This window comes from Kryptolebias marmoratus, linkage group LG2, assembly GCF_001649575.2.
Source record: "Kryptolebias marmoratus isolate JLee-2015 linkage group LG2, ASM164957v2, whole genome shotgun sequence".
NCBI lineage: Eukaryota > Metazoa > Chordata > Actinopteri > Cyprinodontiformes > Rivulidae > Kryptolebias > Kryptolebias marmoratus.
Window position 1 is genome coordinate 22,188,912 of NC_051431.1, and position 25,859 is coordinate 22,214,770.

At 38.8% G+C, this 25,859-nt stretch overlaps 1 protein-coding gene and 1 long non-coding RNA gene across 15 annotated transcripts in view; one reads left to right on the plus strand and one right to left on the minus strand.

Moving 5' to 3' along the window:
- rap1gap2a (RAP1 GTPase activating protein 2a) overlaps positions 1-25,596 on the plus strand; it is a 117,833-nt gene extending 92,237 nt beyond the window's left edge. For 4 of the 14 annotated variants that reach the window (XM_017439262.3, XM_017439254.3, XM_037980703.1 and 1 more), the window contains 21 exons: positions 5,005-5,040; positions 7,790-7,822; positions 8,509-8,541; positions 8,748-8,969; positions 9,078-9,181; positions 10,937-11,015; positions 11,644-11,697; positions 12,344-12,427; positions 12,529-12,629; positions 13,102-13,231; positions 13,927-14,082; positions 14,313-14,384; positions 15,717-15,803; positions 15,934-16,074; positions 17,103-17,252; positions 18,345-18,457; positions 18,607-18,708; positions 18,796-18,922; positions 21,584-21,698; positions 21,844-21,917; positions 22,131-25,596. In XM_017439262.3, the coding sequence (XP_017294751.1) occupies positions 5,005-5,040; positions 7,790-7,822; positions 8,509-8,541; positions 8,748-8,969; positions 9,078-9,181; positions 10,937-11,015; positions 11,644-11,697; positions 12,344-12,427; positions 12,529-12,629; positions 13,102-13,231; positions 13,927-14,082; positions 14,313-14,384; positions 15,717-15,803; positions 15,934-16,074; positions 17,103-17,252; positions 18,345-18,457; positions 18,607-18,708; positions 18,796-18,922; positions 21,584-21,698; positions 21,844-21,917; positions 22,131-22,139 (2,022 nt within the window). In that variant the 3' untranslated portion in view covers positions 22,140-25,596. Of the gene's footprint in view, positions 1-1,855; positions 1,948-4,445; positions 4,492-4,579; positions 4,873-5,004; positions 5,041-7,789; positions 7,823-8,508; positions 8,542-8,747; positions 8,970-9,077; positions 9,182-10,936; positions 11,016-11,643; positions 11,698-12,343; positions 12,428-12,528; positions 12,630-13,101; positions 13,232-13,926; positions 14,083-14,312; positions 14,385-15,716; positions 15,804-15,933; positions 16,075-17,102; positions 17,253-18,344; positions 18,458-18,606; positions 18,709-18,795; positions 18,923-21,583; positions 21,699-21,843; positions 21,918-22,130 lie in introns of those variants that run through there. The other 10 variants (XM_037980685.1, XM_037980702.1, XM_017439252.3 and 7 more) reach the window with 7 other exon arrangements.
- Positions 15,939-17,637, minus strand: LOC119617865. Its single transcript, XR_005234292.1, has 2 exons — positions 17,452-17,637; positions 15,939-17,264 (listed from the first exon to the last, which is right to left on the minus strand). It is a non-coding gene; the product is annotated as an uncharacterized LOC119617865 (long non-coding RNA).
- Positions 25,597-25,859: the final 263 nt, after the last annotated feature.

The following is a 25,859-nucleotide window of genomic DNA, read 5'->3' on the forward strand; positions in this document are numbered from 1 at the left end:
GTGACTGTTATGACCCTGGACTGGAGCTTTAAGAATTTGGTCCAGATCTCAATGCTGTAGGTTTTATTTGTGCTTCTGTCTCTATATAAACACAGAGACACGTTAGTCACAGTCTGTGAGAGTCGCGTGCAGTCTGTGCAGCCGTCTGGCGGGAACACGCAGCGCAGTGGCAGGGCCGGAAAGTGGGGGGGCCAATGGCCCCCTGGCCCCAGTGGTTCCGGCGCCTATGGTTTCCATACCACTTTACAGCAACGTGACATCCACCTCTGAGTTGAATAGTCAGGTGGTAGAGGAGGAGCAAAGTCAGCCGTGATTGACATAAAGCGAACAGTGATGACGTGAATAAAGCTAATGATGTTTGGCAAACTTGTCAGTTGGAGAAACAAAACCCACCACTTTCAACACAAGCTGTTAGATAAACTTTTTTTAAAAAAAAACAACAACACAAGATTTAACTGCCTTGTGTCGCACACACCCAACAGCTGGTGGTTATCGAGGTTGACACAGAGAAGTGTGATTGATGCTGTGGCAACTGGCTGTAAAATAGTCGGACAATTTAAACTTTCTGCCTTGGCCTGCTCCTGCCATGAAGGGATTCAGGGGTAGCTCAGCCAACCAATTAAAAGACTCCAACAGCATGTGCAGACCTGCTGGAACTGCATGTTCTGTCATTGAGCTGAAGAGGCCCAGAGAATATACGGCTCTGAGCCCGAGTTTCCAATCTCACCAGAAAAAGCTGTTGCTGTTCTGACTCTATTTGAGGAGTTGCCATGAAAAGTGAGCTCCTCTGATTATCAAAGTAATTTACTTATATTGGTACTTCTAAGTCATTATGTTTTTTTGTATTGGTTTATGTCATTTTAACTTTAAAGAGAACATATATGATAAGAAAATATATATATATATATATATATATATTGTAATTACTTAAGTCAAATTTACTTCCTAGTGTGTCTCTATCCCTATTTCTACTCCAACCCTGTTGGATCTTAATTCCAAGTCACAAGGTGTAGTGGTTATAATACTCCACTACAACATTGGACAGTCCTTTTAAAAGCCAATACCTCATTGTTGCTGATATGGCTTTCAGTCAACATCAGTATGTCCTTACGTTATCAAGCTTACTACAAACGTCTGTCCATTTTCTTTACCTACTTGATCCTGTTTGTGGTTGTGGGGAGTTGCTGCCTATCTCCACTGGCACCTGGACAAGAGGCAGGGTCAATACTGGACAGGTCACCAGTCCATCACAGAGACACACAACCATGCAAGCACACTCACACTCTGGGCCAGTTGAATCACTCATTCACCTAACATGCATGTTTTTGGATCCTTTGAGGACAATGAAGTATTCAGATTATACCCACATACGCACAGTCCAAAAAGTCTGAATTTCAAACCAAAGACTGTCCTATTGCGAAACAACAGAACTAACCTACTGTCCCACTGTTCAGCTGTAGTTTACAGTATATTTAAGTGTATAATGAATTCAAATGAACAAATGACCTGGCTATCCTGAAAACATAACGTCCTTTCTTTCATATTTACCTTGACCATCAATAACATGATGCCTCAGTGATTACTAATTAACAAAATCCTTAAAATCTGTTCAGTTTTCTGGTATACCACTTTCACTTTCTCACATTTTGCATAATGCAGTGTTTGTGCATTGTTCAAAATTTAATTGAGGACATTTTACATTTCTTGATGACAAAGCAAAAACAAAACTTGTTGAGCATGGCTTACTGAGCATTTCTGTTTGTGAAACATGCTGCTGGACAAACCTGTTCTGCTCTAAATCGTTCAGTTAGTTACCTCTCCTGACTTTCCTGTTTAGGCTTTAAGTGCTTAGACAAAAGCAGAGATTAGATGTGAGTGAAAGGAAAGGTGAAGATGAGAACACATGCAAAAAAGACAAACGGCGATCATGCACTTGTTGTCACAAAGGTAAGCCTAGGTTTACTCACTCCAAAATGTTGCAGCTTGTTTGTTAGAAACAACCGACTGACATCTAATGTTTGTGGATAAAAATGGTCAGTACTTTGTAATTTGATATCAGCAAAAAGTAGAACTGTTTTATATCAGTCTTTTCAAATCTGAGAAAATAAGCCTTGAAATTTTGTTTTTCTATTAATGACTATTTTTTTATTATCTTTAGCATTGTGATACAATGTAAATACATATGGTAACTCTTATGGTGCTAAAAGTACAATAATACAAATATGAAAAGCTTTGCAGAAAACTTCACAGTTGGTAAATGATTTTGTTATTACTGTATGTATGACAGTCAATAGGTTTTAGGGAGCTTAGAATATTACAAAATGAATAAATAAATAAATAAATAAATAAATAAATAAATAAATAAATAAATAAATAAATAAATGATGTTTTATACTAAAGATCAGAATTACCAAGATGAATGAGACAGAAGAGGAAATATTTAGAAAGTTTATATTTACCATCCAGCATATATCTTTACAATTCCACCTGTTTATGTTCCATTTCTAACAATATTACTACATTTTCGAAAGGGGGGTGCAAACTTATTTATGTGTTTGATCCCCCAATGTTGACTTAAAGACAATGTGACATCACTCCCAGAAATAAACAAATAAATAAACAAAAGCAGAGGGTGGTTATTGATTATAATTTTACTTTTGCAGTTACAAACAAAGAAATTAATAGTAAAGATAATGACTGTTCCACACCCACTTCCCCAGCTTTGGGTTGGTTCAACTCAGGTGAACACTGAGCTCGTTAGTCAGACACAATTCAGCTGTGGAGACGAGAAAGATGTCTAAAGTTGGTCTTTTAAAACATTAAAGCTGTTCTGCATCTCTATCTGACTATGAATCAAACAGAGTAGAGTAAAAGCTTTGAGTAATATTAGGAGTGTAAGTGAGCCACAAGTTCCCTTTCAGTGCTCTTATGTTGCCATCTACCCCAGCCAGAGCTCAAATGCAGGCATGGGAGTCTCAGTGTGAGCATTTCAGGGCTGAACAAATGTCTGGGCAAAAACTGGATCGAATATAGCCTAAAAGTGAAAGTTCCTTAAATGTCGACATTGGTTTCCTAAACATATTTAGCCACGATTTGTTTAAAAACAAGATGAAAAAATTAACTTTGATGAAGTTTCAAACCCAGATCTTTAGTGTAACAACACACTGCAGACTCCATTACACCAATCTGTCACACCACGTTTCTCCTATTTTAACATAATTAGGTGCCCGACACCACATATGACTCATTTCACAAAAGCATTTCATAACTCAGAGAATAAAGTAACATGTCACTTTTTTCAAATACCTGTTACATATGAGGATAAAGACCTTAGTAAATATAAAATATGTGTCAGAGTTGTGGTGGGACTTATACTATGAATACTTGAGGATGTTTCAGCTTAGGTGTCGAAGTTGTCAGCTTCATCCACTTTTTACAATTTTGGGTTTCTGAACAAGGTTGCCTCAGGTTGCAAACCAAAGCAACACATAATAAAATAGTAAGTGTTGTGGACATGTTGTAATTCAGGCTGTTGGCTCCAGAATAAGAGAAAAGAAAATAAGTAGAAAGAGGAAAAATACACTCTTCTTTGTTCTTCCCAAGGTTCTTTCTGTATTTGTTAAATTTCTATGTCTAATAAAGCTAATTTCTCTTTACTCTACACATAAATTGGTAAGATGTGCAGATTGGTGTCCTGCTCTGTGACCTTTTATTGTTTGTCCAAATTTGTGGCCAATTTTGTTCATAACTTAACATGATTATGTGTGAATTTTATCAGCCAATGAGTGTGTCAGTCAATCAATCAGGCAGGCAGGCTGGCTGCCTATTTAATCTGCTGGCAGCCTGTGAAAAATCCTCTTCAGGTTGCCATGGGAGATAAGAGATGCAGATGTTGCTTGGCTGGAGAGAAATCGAAAAAGAAAAGCCAGAAGTGGAAAAGATTGGCTGAAAAGAAAGACTAGAGGACAAATTAACACGATGAGACACAAAGATAGCAAAAAGAAAAACCGCAAGGAAAAGACACAAGATTGTGAAAGCTGGTGTTACTGTTGATCTGGCTGTCTGTTGTTGACTCTGCAGGTCCAGTTACAGCACTGTATCACCTTCAAGCACCTTTTAGGAGTTAATATTAACTTGTTGATAAGAGCTGTGTGTGTCTTAGCACTGGAGGTGGTGGTAATCAGCTTTTGTTAGAGTAGTACTGTCAAGTTCTAATATTTGGCTTGGATACAACCCAAGAAACAGTTGTTGCCAAATAAAACTTATTTCCAGACATTTTCTTTTTTATTTAATTCCTAAATTTTGCTGAAGTCACTTGCAAAGCAAGGCAGCTCATCTGCAGACTTTTAAGAATACCATTCTGAAAGTCTTCCTGTATCCTACCCATGTTTTCTTTTTTTTTTTTTTTTAAACCAGGAAGTTGGATTTGGCATTGAGGATCGTGTGAGTGTGTGCTCGTAGGCTAACCTGCAAACATTGCCTTTACTTGCTGTAAGTGCTGCAGAATTAGGGCACAAGGAACTTTGTAGGCCATTATCACCTTCACAACTTGTTTTGTGTAGCAAGGTGGAAGCCCTGGGGATAAAAAACGTGTAAAAGCTCTCAGGCATGTTTATGATTGTGTGAGCATGTGTGTGTTTGGGTGGGGTGTTGGCGTCAGAAGGAAGTGGTTCCTTATCAGAATGTGTACACGGGTGTGAGAGCCTTTCCCTGCCCCCCTGACACTGCAAAATCGGAACTGTACATGACCAGTTGCAGCTCAGCACGCTCAGCTGTTGTTATCAGTGTAGGACCTTTAAATTTAGACATTTGGGTTTTATATTCTGCATTGAAACACCAACAGAATTTGTTATTCAGGGCAGTGAGAAAAAGGTAATGACTCAGCTGTTGTTCTGAATGCATCTGCATTTGTTGTCAGTAATTTTTGTTGCTCTGCTGCTCAGAGTTTGGTCTTGTCTCAATCTGTTGTACAAGTTTTGTGATCTATTTCTATGTCTGTTTCAGTCTGCAGAGTTCTTCGACATGCTGGAAAAGATGCAGGTAGGAAATACTTATTCATAAGGGTTTATTTTCCTGCTACACTTGTTGTTAATTTTCTTTGTTTTCTTGTCCTTTTTACTCTTTTCCTTTTTCAGTTATTGCGTATTTTATTTAGGATTATTCTTTTTATTTTTTTTATTTTATTTTTTATTTTTTTTGAACCACAATTAAATAAAATGTCATATTGTGACTTAGTCTCATTCTATATAATCCCACTGAGCTTAGTGTGCTTCTCACCTTGGATAATGTGTGTGATGTGAACAGAGAAGAAGCTCTGGAAAGATCTACACTATTTTTGCCTTCTCTGTGAGGAATACATTGATTTTCTATTTCTTCTGTGCAAAGTCTGTTTCTCTCTCCCTTTGCGACCACTTTGTGCCCTCAGCGGGCCCCTGAGGTTATGGGCTTTGAGCAGATAGAGGACAGATGGGGGTATGAAAAGAAAAAGGAGGAGGAGGAGACAGAAGGGCAATGGAGGAATAAAAGAAAGATAAACTTTCTAGAGAGAACAAATCGGCAAAAACAGACATGAGATCCGGGAGTGTTTTCTTGCAGATTCATGATTAGATTTCCAAAATGCGTGCTGGAAAAGAGTTCAAGGAAAGCCGAGCAGCCAATAAAAAAATGAGTAAGCGAAAGACAGGTTTTCTTTTTCACACTGCCAGTCAAAAAAGCTGTTAACATAGTTACTGATATTCAAAATGATTATTAAAGTGTATACTGTATGTGTAGATACTGCATATAGAGTTCTACTAGTATATTCATTTCTTACCTACTTTTTTCTGTTTTTACATTATTTTTTTCCAACTCTATTTATTTTTTTTTTTCACCAAATTTTCTCTCAGTCTCTAAAATGTCTTCTACGAAGCATCTTTGAGATCAGTCTTCTTTTGATCACAGCAATTCTTTCAAAACTACAAACACTTCCAGCAAACAAACCACAGCAAACTAGATGTCTGTGAATGTGTGTGTGTGTGCGTATTTTATTTTATTTTTTAATCTCAGTAGGATCCCAATCCCCAAGGCATCCCCACAATTATGGGGATGCCTTGTAAATAAAGAGGCCACATTGCAGTTTCTAAACACATAAAGTAATTTTTATGACTTAAAAATGTTTTGGGGGGGGAGTTAAGGGTTTTAGTTACATTAAAGTAAGCTTTTTTTATTTGTGGTTAGCTTTAGTGTGAGAGTTAAACATTTAATTATGAAGGAAGATTGTGAAGGTCCAGATTAGAGACTAGAGAGTTGATAGTGTTGCCTAGCGTCCCCATTTAGGGATATAAACAAATCTCTGTTCGTTTGTATTTCTGTAATATTAGCTGCAAATTTTTTACCACTTCAAGTTATAGGAAAGGCATATAGATAAAGAACCCAAAATGCAGTGTTTGCATACTTAAAGAAATTTAAAGATGTATTATTATTATTATTATTATTATTATTATTATTATTATTATTATTATTATTATTATTATTATTATTATATGTTACAGTTAAATTATGGTTAGCATCATCTTTTTTAAGCTTTGTGGTTAGTTTATAGTAAAGAGTTGAACATTTAATTATGATTGTGAAGGTCTGGATAAGCAATGACAGAATACTTTAGTGTCATTAAAGTGTCCCAATAAACACCCCATAAACACACATAAAACAAAATGTGTGGGTTTGTTTGTTTGTTCTTTCTATACAATGGGGTCCCCGTCCTTTCACAACCACACCTTAACGGGATGCCATGTAAACAAAGGCTCCAATTTCTGGTCTGCACTTACATAAAGTGCTTTGTAAGGATTAAAACCTGGGTTTTGGGTAACCAAAGTCTACAGTTAGACTATGGTTAGGTGTACAGTAAGGGTTAAGCATTTAGCTATGATTGTGAAGGTTATGATAAAGGAATAAATTGTGTCAATGAAGTGCCCTACTGCAGCTAAATAAACAAACATGTGTGTGTGTGTGTTTGTTTTTCTATAAAATGGGGACCTTAAGTCTTAAAAAGAACTTATGGGGACCATGTATCAATACAAGGGCCAAATTGTAGTTTATATGCATACAAAGAATTAAGGGTTAGGAGTTAGTGTGCAATTAAGCTACTGATAGATTTTGGGTAAGAATAGGCATTTAGTTGTGACTGTGAAGGTTAGGATAAGGGCCCAGAGTCAATGCAAATTATCACCAGACAAGTGTGTATAACTGTGGGAGTGTTAAACAATGCTTTATACTTGATACAGTGGCTTTTTAAATGATTTTGTTGTGTATATTGAGAACTCTAATTTTGCACATAAGCATGCATCTACCTACTTTTATGCACAGTCATAACAAGATGTCCCACAGGGATTGTTCAGTAATTTGACTTTTTTACTCCAATTCTACAAGGTTTTCATATTTTTATGTTAGTGTAGAAATATGCAATGTGTCTAACCAAAAAAAAAATGCTTTAGAGCATTTCACTGTTGCTGTGTCCCAACAGACATTTATACAAAATAAGAAAGGAGCTTTCACTCAGTGCAATGAGGCTTGATTCTGAGAGAGAATGACTAAGTGTATCTATTACCTGTGTGCATGTATGTGTGTGGGGGGATGTTTGTGTTTGTGCAAGACTGTGTATCAGAATAGATGAGTCACTCAGCTGTCATCTGGCAAATGTGAGGTCTCCAAACAAGAACACTGTGTTATGAGGCACCTTTTAAATGCACAGAACTTTCTTTTTGACCTTTTGTGTTTTTCCCTCCTCATGCTGCGAATGGACACTAATAAGGTCCCTAAAGCTGAAGACAACAAAAAGTGGAAGGTGTGACCGGCTGCCCACTTGGTCATGTCTTCTCTGTGGATCTCATTAGTTTGTGTTACATGTCTTCCATCCACCTGCTTTCTGCTCTTTGTCACTGCTTCATCATGCATCCTGCTTTGCTTTATGCGTGTTATTTCATCTACCGTGTCTTATAAGGACTGCCAAATCCCCATGTGAACATTTTTCAGATTTTTCTCAGTTTTCTGAAATATAAAATCAATAACACCCCTTACCCCCCCAATCTGATTGATTATAAGCTGAAAGAACTCCAACTGTCAATTGATCCTCAGTGGCCTGCCAGTATCTTGACTCCTGCTGCAGCAGAATATAAATGACCGTCTGTTCGTAGCTTGGTGCTCCCAGGGGTGCAAACGGACCTCATCAGCGTTTGGAGGTCATACACTGGAGCTGCAGATTGCCAACAGCACAAAACATCTGTTGACCTCAGGAGCTACCAAATCAAAGTGGCCTCTGACATCATCAAGGGGGGACGCATCCTCACTGATGTTTACTGATGGTTTTGCATTTCAGGCTGTTGCATCATTGTCTCAAAGTCCATTTGGCATGATAATTATTAATACTGTTTAGCATCCATGTTTCTGGCTGTGCTTGCAAAATTACTGATGTTGAAAAAAAATACAAAAACATTGACGTTTTTAAATGTGTGCATGTTCTCTGTTTTACAGGATGATTACATCCCCTACCCACGGATAGAAGATGTGAGTCATTTCTCAAGCACACATTTACACCTTTTTGATAATAAGGCTTTAGCCAGATGTGTTTCAAACAATAAAGACAAATTTTAAAGGCAGTGATATCAGTTTAATAGCCAGTTTAGCTAAACTTTGCCTGTTACAGCAGCTTATTATACAGTTACAGTTTGGATTTTCTCTTTTCTTTTGTCCCCTCAACCCTCATGTTCAAGGTCCTGGAAAAAGGTGGTCCATATCCCCAGGTAATTCTGCCCCAATTTGGAGGTTACTGGATTGAAGATGCAGAGGCACCAGCAGGAACTCCTTCCTCTTCAGAGTCCAGTTTCTGTGAAGAGGAGGAAGGTGATGAGGGCATGACTCCCGGCGGGGCGCATAGCTACCGCCTGGAGTCTAACAGCACAGCTCGAGCCTACCGCAAACACTTCCTAGGAAAGGTTAGTGTGTGTGTGTGTTTGTATTATTGTTATTTTCACTGTGTTAAGCAGGACAAGTCTGTTATTGTTTTTGACCTTAAATGTGTCTTTTTACTTTTATACTTCCAGGAGCACATGAACTACTACTGCACAGGCAGCAGCATCGGCAACCTCATCATGTCTCTGAAACACGAGGAAGCTGAGGCCCAGGAGTTTCTGCGCATCATGCTCAGGTACATTCTTCCATGTCTGACAAATGAATAGCAACCTGAACTCTACAATAAGCAGTCAGTTTCCTTGTCTTCATTTTGACATATTCAGGGACATCAAAGTTAATTTCCACAGTTTGCTTCGGTTCTTGTCTGAATCTGCTGGCTTTGAGCCAAAGCAAAAATCGCAGCTTTAATTTAGTCAAACATTTAAATGTTATTTTAAAAAACAAGGATTAAAGAGAAGGTTTCATTATTTTCTTAAAATTGTCTCAAAACAATTACTCCAATGCGGATTTTTGTATTTGTAGTAAGATTCTTTATGATTCAATATTAAAATGTATTGTCATTTTCATTTAACAACAGGCCTCATTAGTAAATATTTATTCATCCACATCTATAAATTACTTTCAAAATCAATACAAAGTAAAAAAAAACCTTAGCTGAAACAATATAAGGTGCTGTGGCTTTCATTCCAGGATTGTCACAATGCTTTTAATTAGTAAGCTTTTATAGCGATGTTTCTTAAAGACCCTCTACGTGACAGTATTCAAACACAGAAATTCAAACATACAAAACAATAAAGGTTGTAGAAAGAAAATGTGAAAAAGAATACACCAAGGTTGCATTTAAACTTTTTGCCTACCAAGAAACTGCTTGAAGGAAATAATTTAAAAATTCAAAAGTGGACATAACTACCTAAAAATGTTATATAGTTTATATATTAAGTTAAAACATGAACTTTTGTATTGATTTTTTTAACATATTTAACCAAATATAAACAACACATAATAAATAGTGTAAACCAAAATGCATAAAAACTTAATAAAATATTGCATGTAGGTGCTTCTGCTTATCAAACTTGTGCCAAAACGACTAAACTTGGTCGAATTATGCCTTGACAGTATTGATTTACATACAGTGTGAAATTGCCCATAAACTGCCAGAGAGACTTGATAATCACACTGGATGGTACCAAAATGTTGTAATAATAGATGACAGTGTTTGAAAAAAATATTTAGTCACGTTTAGCTCCGCTGTTCCTGGTCATGTGTGAACAAACATGTACCTTTATCTATCAATCAATCAATCAATCATACTTTATCTTTGTGGCACATTTTGTACAACGTGCAGCCCGGAGGACTAAACCATCAATTTCACGAGGACTCATAATGTGGCCTATAGTAGTGTCTGTGCAAAAGTTTAAAACAATTTTAAATTTCTTTTAGAATTTTGTATCTGAACCAGAGTGGTAGACCAATTATCCAATGTTCAGACACTCACTGTGAACTCCTATTTGGGCTTTAATTAATAAAAGCCCAACTCTGTCATACTTTTGTCTATAAAGATGCGGTGGGTCTTTTCTTTTCTTTCCTTCATCCTTTTTCTTGCTTTTAACTCTTTTCCATATTTCACTCAGATTAGATTTGTGACCCATCTTTTCTTGGCATAATCCCATCAAGTGACATTTTCATTAAGAGTACAGAAAAGCAATATCATTATGCTCAGTTTGTTGCTGAGCCTCTGTCTGGGTGTTGCTTATCTCCCTGTAACAGTTGACAGTGATGATATTACCAGTACCTCTTAAATCGATAATCTTAAATCTGTGGAATGTTAAAACAAGACTTGTTACAAGTTTGACCTATTTTTGCATAAACTGGGGTGTGCATATATATTTATTCTAATCTAAAACAACGAAAGTCAAACAAATTATTCCATAGAATTACCATTTTGTTGTCATCTTTAAAACAAAGTGCTTTCTCTTTTTTCTGCTTGCAGATCAAGGACCAAAACAGTTCATGACAGAATCTCTTTAGCTGGGCTCAGCCAGCTGCCCAGTGTACCTCAGATCGCAAAGGTAAGAGTAATCTTACAAGAACATGGAGGGTTCCAAACAACTATTTTCCATGCAGTTATGACATTTTCCATGTGCATAATGCAAAACCAAAGAATATATTGGCAGCTGTGAATACTGGATGTGATTTCAGTTCTGATTTTCTCTAATCTATGAAAAGAAATAAGATACATTTTCAGTTTTTACTGATCCCGTATTTTTTGTTTGTTTACTGATCCCAAGTACTAAAAATTAACTTGAAATAAAAAGGATTTCACAAACCTTGTTAATGACATTATGCTTAATGACTCAAGTTCTATTAGCATTTGGAGTATGTATTAAGGATGACTCTCATCTACAACCACCTCCAACTTTAGCTCACTATCTGCAAATGATACTAAGTTGCAGCTATGTATGTGTTGGCTAATATTGATTAGTTGTGACAATCATACTGAATTGGACTCCAAAGCTTTAATACAGGACAGTTGGAGAAATGCACCATCAGTTACAAAGTTACTATGACTGAAAACTGTGACTTCTTCATCTACAGCTGCGTAACGGAGGCTTTGCATTTTGCTGTATCTTATGAATCTTTGTAAATATTGTGGTGTTGATGTCAGATAAATTTTGTGTCTCTTTTTGCTTCTTTCAGCTTCTGTGTGATGATGCCACGGGGCTGAAGTTCAACCCAGTGCTTTACCCTCGGGTGGGTTTTATCCTCAACTCCCACTGTGTGGCCTCTTCAAAACTACCTCACCTGCCTTTACCTTCACTAATTATTTTAGAAGTCTGATTTTAAACATGAACAGGCTTTTCATTTAAATATTTATCTTATACATTGCCACCTTTATTTATTTTTGCATCCATCCACCCCCTCTGTTTCCACACTTCATTAACTTCTTGATACCCTCTGACACCAAACCATAAGAATATCTTACTTTATTTCACATTTTACCACTAATAAGCCACCTAATTCTTCAGTGTCGTCATTGTTTAGGAAGCTAATTATTCAAGAAGCAACTTTCTAAAATGAGTAAGATGGATCTGCTCCCTTTCTGCTTGGTGGAGGAGTTTGATGGAGCGTGCTTTTAGCTTGTCCCTCAGGGAAGGAAAAAATAAACCATCTGTGTCTCTGTGTGCCAAAGACAGCGACAGGACCACTGTCCTCACTGGGGGCCTCGACAGTTTGTCACATATTGGCCTTATGTAACATGAGCCCAATAAAACCTGCCCTGGAGACGTGTTGAGGAGGAGAAAAACATGTTTTTTCCAATGGTTACAGTGAGCAGAAAATGTCTACCAAGTTGAGTAATAGCCACTGGGACGCTCTTGTTGTTTTTGTGCATGTGCAGGGTTCCCAGCTGATAGTGGTGTATGATGAACACGAGGTGAACAACACGTTCAAATTTGGCATCATCTATCAGAAGTTTGGACAGGTGAGGGTTCTGGCCGAGGGCGTCCACTCAGTTTAGCTGGCTCCAACTTTGGTGGGTGTTTCTTCATTTTATCTCTTTGTGTGCGTGTGTTTTCCTCTCAGACGTCAGAGGAAGAGTTATTCGGGAACAATGAGGAGACGCCTGCTTTTAAGGAGTTTCTTAGCATCTTAGGGGACAACATCGAACTCCAGGATTTTAAAGGGTAAGACATGGAGAACAATTCAACAAGGGAAAGCAAAAGTTTAAAGCGTCATATATGCCAAAATAAAAAATTTGTTAACATAACTCAACAAAGACTGAAGAAAAAGCTGCACAAAGCTAAAAATACATTTGAAGTAAATAACGGGGTTTAATTACTGCAACCTTGAAGCTTTTTGTCCTGCTGTTTTAGACTCAGCATGCAAAATGGGGATAAACTGATTAGTGAAACAGATCTGAGGCTAGAAAGTGCCACATGGACATGTAATCAGAGCTTTGGATACTTGTTTCCTTGCTGGCTTTTTGTGTCGTGTTCCACTCCTTGTTTAAAACCTCACTGTTGGAGAGAATAGGTACAAGAAAGCAGGCACTTTGGAGAAAAATACTTTTGTATCAAAGTTGAGCTACTTCAGAACAAATGGTAGGGAAAAAAAGACTTAAATCTGTTGGCTGCATGTGCTTTGACGATGTTACAGGTTCCGCGGTGGACTGGACGTGTCTCATGGACAGACGGGGTCTGAATCAGTCTACACTGTCTTCAGGCAAAGAGAGATTATGTTTCACGTTTCAACAAAGCTTCCCTTCACTGAGGGCGACGTTCAGCAGGTACCAGGCTTTTTGTAATACCACTAAACAGGACATTTAGCTGCTAACTAACTGCTCCATTAATCATTTATTAATAACTAAAGGCCTGGGACTTAGTGAAGGAATGCATGTTGCTCTCTACTTTTCATGCCAGAGTATTAAGATTATTTTATGATTAGAAATCGTGCATTGTTGCCATTTTGGTCAAATTCTGAAAATAATGTTATGTAAGATTTAGAGTTTGTGTCGTGAATGGCTCTCAGCAACTCCCACACCAAATTTAATCTCAGTATCTCTAAATCAGATATAACCAAGTTTGTATTGGTAAGATTGATTAGCTGTAGAGGCCACACTGAATTGTGTTCACTCCAAATCTTAGTGAGTTGTAGATAGACATCTAAGGATCACTTCCTGAAAGTTTCAATAAAATCTCTTAAGTATTTCATGAGATTTTTTTTCCTAACAGACAGACTAACAAACACACACGGAGGCAGAAACCTTCTTACCTGCCATACAAACCGGTCTAATCCGCTTATTGTCAATTGTTTTCGTTTGAAAGACTAAAACAGTATAGCATGAGTTTGTCCTCAATGCTAATTCAAATGCTTGAATTTGTTTCAACAACTTCCTTTGGAACCAGCTGCTTTTATTATTTTTAAACCTGTTCTCTGACTTGTGCGGCGTCTAGTGACTGACTAATGACCCTTCTTCCTCAGCTCCAAAGGAAAAGGCACATAGGAAATGACATTGTGGCGACGGTCTTCCAGGAAGAGCCAACACCGTTTGTTCCGGACATGATCGCCTCCAACTTCCTGCACGCTTACGTCCTGGTGCAGGTCGAGAACCCCTGTACTGATCACACAACTTACAAGGTACAGGGCAGATGTTTGTGTTGAAACAATACTGCAGCAGTATGTGCTCTGAACAGCCAGGTGTGAGTTAGAGAAAACAAATGGTTAAAACTGAGTTTGGGTTGTTGCTTTTTATGTCCATTTAGTGGAAAATCAAATGTAATGTGTTACCCAGCTCTCCTCAGACTTTGCTTTATAGCCTTTATTTATTTACCTCACGATATTTGAATCATTTTCCTTTTTGTCAACAGGTGTCCGTTACGGCGAGGGAAGATGTGCCCCCTTTTGGGCCCCCTCTCCCAAACCCAGCCGTCTTCAAAAAGGTGACGCATGGAGCTGATCTTGATATGTAGCAGTAAAGTGAAAGTAAATTTTGACCTTATCACCAATTTGAGGCTAGAGAAATTTCAATTTCTGCAAAAATGCAGGGTAGATGCTGAGCGCCGAATAACTTGTTAAAGTTAAAACAGGCAGAACAGAGGCTAAAATGAGCAGAACACAAAACATTTGCTAAAATTGGCTAAACAGATGCTAAAGCTAGAATCACCAAAACTAGCTAAAGTTAGCAAAACTGTAGCTCAAAGCTAACGAAGTAGAATGGTAGCTAAAAGTAGCATAAGAAGACAAAAATAAAACAAGTGTACTGCCTGAATCAGATTTGAAAGAGAACAATGTTTTCGAAACAATTAAAAAGATCTGAGTTTATTTCTGTGGAGAAATTTGTTTGAAATAAATTTAAATATTTTAGTATAAAACATTAATTCTTATACATTTGATATAGTGTTTGAATATATATAAAATAGCACAAAGTATGTAAGTAGGTAAATTGCAAAAATGTATGAAAGAAACTATAAATAGAAGAACAATATTGTGAATGCTGATTCAGCATTTTCACTATAAAGCTTTTATGCACAAAGCAAATGCCATGTATCTGTTGCACTTGACATTCTGTTGTTGTTCGGCCATTGTACAAAATTCACAACCTGTGCTGCACTGTGCAGGTGAAAAGAAGGAGAAGGAGAAGTCAAAGGGAATATTTTGTCTCCATGCTGCAGAGAGTTCATATACGATAAGAAACGAGACTGGATTGCAGCTGGGGCTGCCTTTAAGGACTTTACCACTGTGGAGCTGTATCAGACAAGTAGCCTCTCACAAAGCCAGACTCACCTGGATCCAAAAGAAAAGGGAAAAAACATATCTTGAGAGGAATGAAAGCAGAAGAACCGATGTGCAGTTTTCAACACGGTCAGAGTCAACATGCTGAGCAGACCTGAGTGTCTTTGAATGTGGTTTAAAACAAGTCTGAAACCAGCGAGGTCTGAATTTTGGTACATAAAATAAAAGGGAAATTCTGGAGTCCTGCTTCTAATGAACCTAAACATAAACAAGTGACCTTGATTTCATGTGGTCAATGTAGGGCACTGCTGTACATAAAAAAAAGACTTAGCTCAATTAAAATGCTGTACTTCAGGAGATCATTTCAGGTAAAATACATCTGTTGTTAAGGTCTACTAGGAGGTTTGGAAACCTACTTTGACACAACAGCAGTAATCAATATTGTTTTGGTAAAGGTCACCCTTCCTCATTTCTGCCTCCTCCACTTGTTTTCTTGCCCGTCGTCTGACTCTCCTCCTTTTCTGTCTCACTGTCTTCAGGGTCCAGAGTTTCGAGAATTCCTGCTGACGAAGCTGATCAATGCTGAAAACGCCTGCTACAAATCTGACAAATTTGCCAAACTGGAGGTGACGATCGCCACGTTCAAATGCCGCTGCTACCTTTCCAGTTTCATCCAATCGCCTCTCATTGCCGATGCTTTTTCCCAAAACGGCTCTTGTGTGGGTAAATAGGTTTTTTTTGTTGTTTTTTTTGCAGGGGCGCACACGAGCCGCGCTGCTGGACAACCTCCACGACGAGCTGCACAGACAGAGCCAGGCCGTGCTGGGCTTCGGACAGGTGGGGGACGAGGACAAGCTGGAGAACGGGGGACACGGAGGACTGCTGGAATCATTCAAGGTGAACATGAGCTTGGACAAAAAGTACACCAGGCAATCTTTCCTCAGCTCTCTGACATTTATTTGATCACCGTCATTATAGCGGCGGGTCGGCTAAATGTCACAGGTCTGTAGGATGACTTCAAGTGCAAAAAACCATTGTTATCTGTGTGGCTGCTGTGATTTTTTTTTTTCTGCGCTCACATTCAGACCTTAGATTCAGCCTGTGAAGGATCAAACTTGTAAATCTCACTGTGTGAACATGGATATAACTCCCTGTAGAGCTCTTACTGTATATTTCTTTATATTTCCCCTTTTTTGTGTGTCTCTCGCCTCTTATTGTGTTTCCATTGTTTTTTTTTTATTTTAACACCCACCACAAGTTAGTTCACATTAATTGGACCTTCAGGATGTGTATTTCCTGTTGGGTGTGCCTGTGGGACGTGATAAAATGTGTGAAAATTGTGATAATGTGACTCTCTTGCTCTTTGCAGGTATTTTGGACAGCTTCTTGGCACTTTCTGCAGACAGTCCCAGGGGGGGCTGTTCTTATTGCTGTCATTGCACTTGCTGTGTATCACCTCTCTGTTTTACTGTAAATGAAAGCGAAGATAATAAAGATTATTCTGTCATCTGTTGTTTGTGTTCATGCTTTCGAAGAATCTGAGTTTGTTTAGTACCTGTTTTTAGTTTAAAAACCACTAAAGCAAAATTTTATAATAATAATAATAATTTAAAAATCAAGAACATAAATATTTTTAGATTCTAAGCATCAGTGAGTTTAGGTATATCAATAAGAAATGTGACACCTGCCTTTCATCCCCTTCATAGTTTGCTTCTTCCTTAGAGAACTGCACCCTCTGGTGGATGCCGCCCTGTAATGACGTCATGAAATTCAAATAAATTCACTTTTTTTCCAGTCCCTGTCGTACTTTTGACCATCTTATCCAGTTCTTCCTGCTTTTCTGTGTTCTTTTCTGCCACCCTCTCCCCATCTGCCTCTTCCTTTCATTCATCCTCTCCCTCCTCTTCCTCCTCCTCCTCCTCCAGAGAGCCATGAGGGTCAGGAGCCATTCTATGGAGACCATGGTGGGGTCTCACCGTCACCGGAGCCCCGGGGTAGGAGGTGGGGTCCCAGCCAGCCTCAGTGGTGGAGGACTGCCTCAGAGCACGAGTGAATGCACCAAAAGCACCTTCACTGTGAGTAAACCACTGAGGAGGGGAGGGGGGGAAGAGAAATTAGATGAAGGCCTTAAATTAGATGTTAAGGCCTTCTTAAAACACTCTTAGCCCAAAAAGAGGTTTTTTTTTCCCTTAAGTTAAAATGGTAGTTGGAATCTTTTGAAATAGGGTTCTGTAAAAAAAAAAAAAAAAATGTTATAAACAATTAATATCTTACCTGTTGTAGATGGCTCTTTGGAGATGGCTTGGAGAAAAGAAGCTTAATTCTGACCAGATTGAAGACGCTAAGACCAAAGTGGTTTCCTACCATCTTGAAACAGCTCGAAACTGAGAACACGGTTTTATAAACTCTAATACTGCCATCCATCAGTTTCGAGTTACACAATTATTCCAGCAAAACTTGTTTTATATTCCTGCCTGAAGCGCACCAGGCTGCTTGAGAAGTGCCGCAGCTTGCTGCTGTTGCCCCTACTTGTGTTTGCAAAAATAAAAGCCAAACAAACACAGGAACTGTGCAATGAAAACTGAAAGTGAATCTGAAGGTTTATAAATTAGTCTTTGCATGAACTGCCATGCCATTTTTGAGACTGCAGTTGTTTTAAGACAGCAAGGATCCACTTTGGTCTTAGTTCTGCTCAGACTAGCGTTAATTTATTTGTACTGCTAAACTAAAATATTGATTCTTGTTTATGTTTATTGGTTTGTAGGTGCATTAAAGTGTTTTTTTGAAAAAGCTTAAGAAATTAACAAAAAATAACTCCTACAAAAAAGAAAAAAGAAAGCCATAAGGGAAATATATAATTGAAAAAACTTTCTATTTTAATCTTAAAATGGGCCAAATGTTTTTAAATATTAAGAAAATGGACAAATTACATTGATTCCAGGGATGATTGGCTGATGATTGATTACACTAATTACATAGTAACTGAGTGGCTGAGTGTGTAATGTGCAAATATGTTTATTAAAATATATGTTCACATGATTGTAGTTGCTCTTGACGTACCCTAGTTCCCAAGATTATATTTATGACCTTTGTTTTCTTTCTCTCTTTTGTTTTTGTTCATTTCATTCCTAAAAACCTATCCTAACTCGACAATCTGTGCTCTTCAGCCTCCCGTTCTGTCAGCCAAGTCTCCTCTGAAGAGTCCGGTGAAACGGCGCTCTGGCCTCTTCCCCCGTCTCCACTCCAGCACAGAAACCCCGTCAGACAAACACACGCGCAGGTTGGTGCCAATAGCTTTTAAAATCCCGCTTCATCTCCAGGCTGGAGCCATGATTATGTTTATGCCCTGTGTGGTATATATTTCTTTTTTAAAGCCTATAGAGGGACGCATAGAGCTGTGCTTTCATTTCATTTCCCTTTTTTTTAAAGCAGCGACCAAAAGGTAGCCGAAATGTGCCCCCATTCCCAGGAAGTGAGATCAGAGACATCATCTAACCCCAGCTCACCTGAGATCTGCCCCAATAAAGAGAGGTGAGCCAGAGGCTAGAGGGTCATTTAAAAAGTCCTTTAGTCTCTTGCAATAGCTAAAAGGTAATGGCCTGTGTTTTTCACCGTCAGGCTATTTATGAAGACGAAGGAGTGCAGCAGCAGTAGCTGCAGGCCAAACATCTCCCGATCTTCATCCAGCACCAGCAGCTTCAGCAGCACCACAGGAGAGACTGAAGCTCTGGAGGAACTGGAGACGGTGAGTTTTCACACTTTTTACTGTTGAATAGTATAATAATATTGGGAGGGTTAAAAATAAAAACCAGTGCTTGTTGGTGTTGAAGCTTTTATGGTTGAAATGGTCCATAATTACAAAGAAAATGTCAGCAAATAATTACGGTTATTACGGCGCTTCACACTCGCCCTGCTTCAGATGTCACAACTTCTTGTGCAATTTTATCTTATGAGAGAAAAGTTGTCTAATTATTCCTGCTTTTAGTGTTTAACCTTAGGCTGGTTTTCAAAAATGCTGATAAAAAGTGTTGTGTTGTGTTTCAAAAGTGTTGATAAAATTCCCAAAGCGACTGATAAAATGCCAAATAAAAGAGGTTAAAACTGGAATTAGATGCATCAGTTTAGCACACCAGTTTTACTAAAATTATTTGTTCGTTGTTTCTTTGTTTTGAAAGTCTGAATTTCACCCTGTTTTTGGTTAAAGATTCTAAATCCTGTACACACATTGACAAGAAAACAAAATAAACAGCTGTGCACCCAGCAGATAGGTTGATCTGATTTGGTACACGTACATGAATCTTGGTTCTGCCTGACCATCATGTTCAGTGGCTTCGAGGGGAGACGAATGATCCTGTCAGTGTTGTGAAAAGACACGCTGGTGTTCCTCCTGACATTGTGGTCTGGGGAGTCATAGGGTGTGATTTCAGGCCACCTCTGCTAGTGATTCAGGAGGCCCTGATGTTAGTGACATCCTGTGTCTGCATGTCTTACCCCTCCTGAGATAGCACCCTGGTACAACACAACTTTCAATAAGAGAATGTCCATCCGAACTTGACACGTGTGTCTAAAGACCAGGGTTAGGCAATGCTGGTCCTCAAGTGCCACTATCCTGCATGTTTGACTTGATTCCCTGCTCCAACACACCTGATTCAGTGGTTAAATTACCTCTTTGTGTTCTTCAGAAGCCCGTTAATCCATCATTGATTCAAATCAGGTGTGTTGGAGCAGAGAAACAAGTAAAACATGCAGGAATGCAGGATGGTGTCCCTCGAGGATTAGGGTTGGCCACCCCTGCTATAGTCTGTGCCATGTTGAGGTCCTTCCATGTCTAGCCAGGTTGCCTGATCTTTCAAATACCAACTCTGACCCAGCACTGATCTGCCAGATGTTGAGGGTGAGCTAAAACAGCTGTGGGCCGACTGGCTGCAGGAGAGGAAGCAACAGCTGTATGAACCAGGCTGAAGGAGGGACCGTGGGACCTGCACCGTACCCTTAGTGCCAACTCCGTTATCCATTTGTAATCACTGTTTTACAGTCCCATGACCTTTCAGCTCATTCAGGTTCCATTCATTTTTACCACTCTGTCTGGGAGTCTCATGTTTTTTGTCAGTGAGTGTGTATGTAAAAGAATTTTAAAAACTATACGCTATGACCTAACAACCATTTGCTACATCAAGGTTTCACGGTGGATTAGTGTCCTTTTCCAGAGTTACGCGGGTTGCACTTGCATCGCGTGTTGTTACTGAAGGTTTCTGTTTTGTATTGTGACAGCTGGTTTGAACACATGTGGATGTTAGTCCATTTAAGTCCACGTGTTTACGAAACCACTTTGTAAAAGCTGAGTGCCGTCAACATAAATGGCAGCTTTTGTCTGAGACTGGCTGCCCACTGCAGCATTTCTAACAACAGCGCTCAAACAAACCTTCTTTTTCGAGTTCTTTTTATTGCAGGCAAGAAACGCCAGACTCTCAAGACGGCATGATAAACTTAGCTTTGAGCGATGATACCATGGGGGCCCCTAAAGCATCTTCATGAGCATGTCAGACTGAGCTTTGCAAATGGAATTGAGGGAATTAGGTGGTTGCTGCCTTGATTGATATTGTCAGCCTAAATGGAAGAATTATCTTGCTGAGGGCAGTTTTTCAAATTCGGTCTTGATAAGAGTTTAAAACCAAATTGAAACACTCTTACTCTGAAAACAGTTCCTCTGTGCGTCCATAAAAAATACAGTCACTTTTTTTTATCACTTAGACTGATAGATGGATGTGCTTTAATAATCCAAACTAAATGGTTTCTGATGGTATTTGAATGCTTATTGAGTGCCATCATGAAAGGTGGGCAATCAAGTAATCACCTGTGTCTGTGTGTATGTTTGTTAGTGTGTCTGTTAGCAAAATATCTCGTGAACCAGTGGATGGGCATTAATAAAACCTTCAGGAAGTAATCATTGGATGTACATCTACAACTGATTAACTTTTGGAGTCAACCTAATTCAGTACAGTTCAGTTTATTTATTTAGAGCCAGTTCACAGCCAAAGTCATCTCATGGTGCTGTGCAAAAGCAATCACATACATTATAAAATGCCAATTAGTAAAAGATATCTCAAGACACCAGAAGAATGCGTCCTGCGCAGCACATTGGTGACAGTGGAAAGGAACAACTCCTTTTTAACAGGATCCTCAGGATTCAAGATGGCCACCACCAAAAGTGGCTACAACTTAGTCAAATTTACAAATGTTGAGCTACGGTTTGATGTGGTAGTAGCTGAGAGTCATCCACAAAACATACTCCAAGGTGTAACAAATTGCATTGAATTTTGATTTGAAACTTTGGCATAGTGTAAACGAATTTTATTTTCTTCCTATGTGTTAATTAGATCTTTTGTTCTGCTCGTCCCTCCTTCAGATCAGCCATCCTTGTATTGCTTCTTCCTCGGCCTTCAGCCCTGCCTTCAGCCCTGCCCTCAGCGTTGACAGCCAGGGGTCTGGGACGCCTGTCATCATGTGCCGCAGCCCAACAGGTAACCTCCAATTTGGGACGCTTTCGCATCCAGCTGTCAAGTTAACGACTCACTGATGGACACCTCGCAGATGGCAGAATGTTTCTCATTGTCTTTTCGTGTTTGTCTCGTATTTTATTACCCCCTCCCCCAACGGGTTCTGCAGATGGGAAAAGTAAGACGTCACCGAGGTCAAACTTGAAGTTCCGGTTTGATAAAATGAGCCACTCATCCACAACAGTAAGTCTTAAATTCAATGTGTTAACTTTTTTTCTTTCTTTTTGATATAAAAGGATCAGCTTTTGAAGAAAAACACTTTAAACTACAGTAGAAAAGGCAAAATGTTCTAATTGTGCTTTTTTTCAGTACTTGTATTAGTGTAAACAGGTTTCACTTTAAAGATCTTGTGAACACTTTTCTCTAATCCACTTCCCTGTTTCTCTTCTCTTTCAGTCTGAGTAGATTTTTGGACTGAAAGGGAAACGGAAGAAACGGACTTCGGCAATGAAGGCTTTTACTGAAGGAGCTGAAAAGGCATCAAAGCAACAAACATCACACAGTCAATGTAGAACCCCTTCTCTTAACTAAACACAGAGTTGACCACAAGAGGCACCACAGACCTCACACACTTTAAACGTACTGATAATACTGTGAGTGTAACGCGAGGAAAAGCAGCTGAAGCGTCGACTTTCCTTAGCTGATGATATCGCTGCGTTCTAATTGATGTTCTTATCGCAGCATGGCTGTAATACTGTGAGTGCAGGCTGAGCTCTGCTTTCTCCTGATCATCTTGTTTCATGTAGTTTAAGGCTGAACTGTTAGTCTCTACCTATCCAGCTGCCGAGAGGAAAAACAATTTGCGGACAGCAGGATGTTCCTTTTTACCTTCACCCTTAAATGGTACTTCTGTAAGCAGTTCTTCTTTTGCTTCAAAAAAGAGAAAAAAACAAAACAGAAACTGACAGAGACAGCCACAAATGCACAGAAACCTAATGTACAGCAGACTTCCCGCTCCAAAGCCTCGATGGTGGCAACACTGGAAGTCTTTTACTCTTGACTGTGGAATCTGAACTTGTTCTTTGTGAATAGCTTTTCTAGGGAATCGTTCTGATTTTGAAGATGCTTTTTGTAACCTTGTTAGCTGCTGCGTTGTGTCTACAGCACTGCAAAGACGACATGCCTCCCCCTAGCACAGCGTTTTCCCAATGTAGGGGACACTGCCAGCACATTTCGCCACAAGCTTATTTTAGCCAAAGCTGCGCCTTACAATCTATCAATCTATCTTTCCTCTGCTCATGTGTTTGGTCTCTCCATGCGCCTCTCACTACGTGAGAGGATGAGAGTCTCCTGGATCTGGTTACACCACAGTTGTGGGTAGCTGATCAACACCCACAGTAGCTGAAAAAAGACATTGCACTCACTGAGAAACATTTCACCTCCCTGTAACTCCCATTGAAGCTTGCTAGCTCTGTGTAGCAGTGCATATGTTCAGCGGTGCTTCAGAACAGGGAAGTCTCTCCAGGGTTGTTAAGGTTCCCGACGCGAGACCTAATGAAGATGACTTGAAAAAGATGCTTCAGGTTCCAGTGAACCTTTGAACCACTTTGGCAAAATAAAAACAAAAAAAAAACAACACTTTGAATGTGAATTTCAAGCTTCTTACTTTTGTTATATTTTGTGTTTTATGCCTCGTTGGTTATTGATATGAGGCCTAAATCTTAAAGCTAGGTTCTCCCAAGCACAACAAGGCAATTGGTTGACTAAAATACTTAGGTATACCCTAATATTGTTTAGAAATAAAAAAAACTGTGCAGCGAACTGGTTTTAAAGTTGAAAATGGCTTCATAGTCTGTAAGGATTTAAAGGCTCATATGAGTAAAATGATAGAAATTCTTTATAACTGAGCTTTTAAAATGTTTAGCCAATCATAAAGAAAAAAGGTTTGTTCATACTGAAGTAGGTTTTTGTGTAGAAGTTCTAATAATAATATCTTACCTGTAGTAAACCAACCCTACTTCGTATAAACAGAGTTTACATCTGACAGGACTGATGAGCTACTGGCTAGTCTGGCCACAGTTAAGACCAAAGTGCATTGCTGCTGTCTTAACACTCCTGTGGCCTTCGGGTCAAATGGACCCGAAGTTACAAGGGCTTCTCTTCTTCTCTTCAGTTCCGAGGGCTTCAGGAGGGTTAAAACGGCTCCAGTCGCCAAGATTTCATAGAGGTTCATGAGAAGGCTTTTATTTCAACTGCTGCCAATTTTGCATTTCGTTCAGCAGAATTTTCTTTTGAAAATTCTTGACAAATGTGGCCCCGAATGTCCCAGAGGTGCCATCTGTTGTCATGGTTGGTGCTTTTTACCATAGACCGTACATATCTAGATCTCTGACCAGATGAAGCTGCAACAAGGCCAACCTTCCATGTAGGCTGGTTCCAGCACATTTTAAGTCTCACCCCCTCCAAGAAAACAAATGTGACATTGCACTTGGTAAATAAAATAAAATAAAATAAGACCTTAGAGATATATTTTTCAGGTGCTGATTCTCTCTTGATTCAATTAGTTCTTATCAGGGACGGCTGGTATAAATGGGCTGGCAGACCTAGGCCCTCCTTAACATTTACAATAACAATAAGAAAATTACTTTTAAACAATATTTAAACTTATCGTTTCGCATTTTGATGAAGTCTAGAACAGCATCAGCGCCAGCTACTCGCCATGTACATGTTAGCCCACTCAGTATCACCACCAGCTACCACTGGTTCTTACCTTGCTGCTGTATGTTCAGATATTCATTTTATAATGACATTTAGCTGTAATCTGGTATTTCATGGCTAAACAATAAAGTTCTTGTGACACCATGATTGTGTGCTGGGGAGTAAACTGGACTTGAAGCCCAACATGCCTAGTGTGCAGACTCTGGTTCCAAAAATACAACATGGCTGCTTCTGTAAACCAGGTCCTGCTGGCTTCAGTTCCAAACCACAGGAGAAGGCAGAGGCATTTACAGCCCATGATATTTATGCTTGTAAATAACCATACCATTCCTTATAATAAAAATCGAATGCCAAATTGACAGCAGTTTATAAAACGGTGTTGGCGTGAAACGCTGTGAAATTTTGAAGATCAGAGCTGCTTAAGGACAGCAGCTGTTCAGTTTGGTCTCAGCTGCAGTCGGACTAGTCGTTAGCTCATCAGTCCTGTCAGATGTAAACTCCGTTCCTACAAACTGAAGCACTTCAAGAAGCTATCGACAACATGTAAAAAACAATATTTAAAACTTTTACACAGAAACCAACTTCAGTATAGCTGAACTTATACTTTAAGCAAATTATATGAAAAAAGTCCCTTTCTGATGTACCTGGACTAGCAGCCGATGAATTGAGGGATAAGGAAAATCCTCCGATGGATCGGTGATTATCTTGAGTAAAGGAAGCAAGGACAGAAATCCTCTGGACAGAAGCAGGAAGTTCAGATGTCACTGAGTTTGTAGTGTGATCGTCCAAATTGCCCTGCAGCCTTTTCTCTGTTGGTATGCTTTATTCTTAAATGAAACATTCTTTTGCATTGATGTCATGTAAAAATGTTGCTGCAGAGTGTGCTAATTAGTTAAAGTCAAATAATTAAAGAAGATATATTAATTTAAGAGATGTCTAAATAGGTATATGTATATTTGGTTCTGTAATGTGCCACTGAGAATTTATTCTACAATAAAATGTATTTTGTGTCATTTGTGTTACTTTTCTTTAAGGTTGTGCACACAGAACTTTTGTTTTGTTTCACAAGTGGTTGCACTTTAATGTTAAAAAGACACATTAGTATCACAAAAAAATGTTTTATTTAAGAAATGTGTAGAAAAAATTCATGTGGTAACACGCAAAAGTTTATCTCAAAAAATAAAATAAAAAAACTTTAGTTTTTTGTGGGGTTTTGGCCTTATTCATCTTTTATGGTGTTCAGGCAAAATAAATGCCAAAAGTACAAACATGCAAGTCAGAGACCGTTCAATCAGGGACGTGCGGTCAGGGGAGGCAGGTGAGGCAGAGCCTCCCCTGTCATCATGACAAGAAAAAAAAAAAATCATAACATAAAATGAATATTAATATTTGTCCACTGATCTTTATGTATGAGTAATTTTCGAACATTTTTATAGTCAAAATCGCTGAAATTGCATATTTCCTGTT